The sequence below is a fragment of the Solanum pennellii genome, chromosome 6 (genome assembly GCF_001406875.1).
Source record: "Solanum pennellii chromosome 6, SPENNV200".
Classification (NCBI taxonomy): domain Eukaryota; kingdom Viridiplantae; phylum Streptophyta; class Magnoliopsida; order Solanales; family Solanaceae; genus Solanum; species Solanum pennellii.
This window is the reverse complement of record NC_028642.1, coordinates 41,805,086-41,807,578: the sequence shown is the minus strand read 5'-3', so window position 1 is coordinate 41,807,578 and position 2,493 is coordinate 41,805,086. Positions and strand designations below refer to the sequence as shown.

The window sequence follows — 2,493 nt, the reverse complement described above, 5'->3', positions numbered from 1 at the left end:
AGTTATACAATTGATTTGTATACAACTGTTTTCTTTTGTATATTATAGCGAATTATACATATTTATGTTTGTTATGAAATGCAATTATACAAACTTTATTATAACATACAAATATGAATTGTGTTTGCAACATGTGAAAGTTGTTCTAACTTTTTAAAGTTAGAGAGCACCTTAGGCCCCAACTGAAATTTGGTAGGGTTAAGCCCAACAGAAAAGCTGTAGGCCGAGAAAAATTAAAGCCCATCAGGCGACATCCTCACCCCACCCACCCACCCCACTCGACCGAATTCTCTTCTTCCTTTCTTTGTTTTTTCAGATTACTTCAAAGGAAAGATATCGCTCTTTGTGCTGACCAAAAATGGGGGATCAAATAGCAAGAGGTGAAGATTTCGAGAGCAAGGCTGAGAAGAAACTCGGCGGATGGGCCCTTTTCGGTTCCAAATACGAAGACGCCGCTGATCTGTTCGATAAAGCTGGCAATTGCTTTAAACTCGCCAAATCATGTTAGTTCTTTTTTCCCCATTTTTATACACGGTTGTTTATCATTTTACGAAGATCTAGTCGTATGCTTTTGAATCCCTAAATTCATATTCTGGTGATCCCACCCAGGTTCTGTTTTTCAGATTTCTTTTCTCATTTTCACCAAACTTTGTCATGCTGGTTCCAAATTATTGTGTGAGAATCTGTAAAAACTTTCATGCATTTTCTCATTAGAAGATCTTCCATTGCAATTTTTTTGGTCCAAGTAATTAGCAAAGCCCGCAAACATGTGTAAAATTTTGTTGGTTTGGATTAAATAAATTAATCGTTGGAGCACTTGGGAATATTGTCATTTCTATTAGTATTTTGTGATCTTCTAATCAACTGCAGCATTAATCATCTAACAAGAGTTATTTACCGAACAGTTTTTACTTTGGACATGCAGTGAGGATTGAATGGGTTATAACTTGCTTATATTCTTGCTTATAGCTCAGTATATAGGCCAATTTTGTAGACACAATTGATTCGGCTTGTAGACAGAAAAGTACCATTTTCTCGAATTTAGACTTTAATTGTATAAGATGAACATAATTTTTTAATGGTGTAAAAGTGAATAAATTTCTTAAATAAAGCTCAATGTTTCATAAATATAATCACCCTAGTTGCATGCTAAGAAATTGCAGGATAATTTTTTGTTGCCTGGTTCTTTCAGGGGATAAAGCTGGAGCAGTATATGTTAAATTGGCTAATTGTCATCTTAAGGTTAGTTAATTTATCTGTAGTAAGTTATGGTCTCTCATTGATGCTCTTTAGTTTCATTCTTACTCAGAGATATTTTCAGTTCTTGAAAGTCAATTTACTTTATGTTCACAGTTGGATAGCAAACATGAGGCTGCAAATGCTTATGCAGATGCTGCTCATTGCTACAAGAAGTCAAATATTAAAGGTTTGTAAGTCAAGGAATAATTATTTGCTTCAAACCAGCATTTTTATATTGCATGCTTCCGAAAAACATAGAAGCAACATCTTTGGATGTAAGTCCGTTCGGATCTCCATATAAGCCTCTTTTAGGAGATTCTTAGAGGTTCTGCATTTAGTGATATTGTCATGTCCCAGGACCAATTATTTGATTGTTTGTTGGTGTCATACTTGATTAGACCTTATCCCAAAGTAGTTTCAAGCTGCTAAATGCACTCCTTTATGGGTGAGATTGGTTTTCTTGCTATTAGAATGACAGTCGCAATTTGTTAATTTATAATAAGGATGGTAGAAGGATTGGAGTGTTGCACTGCCAATTATTCTGGGATATAGGATTGATTTAAACTTTCTTTCAGAGATAAGTTTCAGATTAATTAACAACAGAGAGAGTGTTGAAGCATCTGAAACTACTGAATTAATGTTAAATATTTTAAACACGGAACTTACTAGATTAGTATGATAGCTGCGCAATGATTTACATGGTTACAAAGAAGGCGAAGTTATTGCACTTATGCAGCAAGATACTTCATGCATTAATACATAACATCAAAAGTATCTATAATATACTGTACATAGAAATTTATGCATCGCATCATTTATAATATACCATTCTGGAACAATAACTTTGTGGGATTGAGTGGAGGTAAGATAATTCACTCCCATTATTTCAGCTTTATGTTAATGTTCTAACTTCTGTTATTTCATAAGATAAATATGATGAGTTATATACAGGTGGGGTTACTGAATCATTGAAAGATAGTATTATTGCTTTGACGGTTACTACTACAAAAAATAAATCTTTTGATAAATTCCAAGAGTGTTGCTTGTAACAAGTAATTTGAAGTACAGTTTGATTTCATTCTTCTCGTCTAAAAATGTACTTTTATGTTTGTAGCTGTAATTTTATTTTTGGAACTGAACAAATTTATTGGAGGTTTAATGGTAATATTTGGAAATTTAAACAATAGATATTGCTAAGAACCAAAATTCAGAGTGCTGATAAGTAGGAGAGAGAGTTAGGGGGGGGGGGGGAGG

The 2,493-nt window shown here is 33.7% G+C and overlaps 1 protein-coding gene across 1 annotated transcript in view; it reads left to right on the top strand.

The window, feature by feature from the left end:
* The first annotated feature begins 200 nt into the window (after window positions 1–200).
* LOC107023658 (alpha-soluble NSF attachment protein) overlaps window positions 201–2,493 on the top strand; it is a 7,955-nt gene continuing 5,662 nt past the window's right edge. Inside the window, exons 1-3 of the mRNA XM_015224418.1 lie at window positions 201–503; window positions 1,193–1,242; window positions 1,354–1,426. Of these exons, the coding sequence (XP_015079904.1) occupies window positions 359–503; window positions 1,193–1,242; window positions 1,354–1,426 (268 nt within the window). The 5' untranslated portion in view covers window positions 201–358. The remainder of the gene's footprint in view (window positions 504–1,192; window positions 1,243–1,353; window positions 1,427–2,493) is intronic.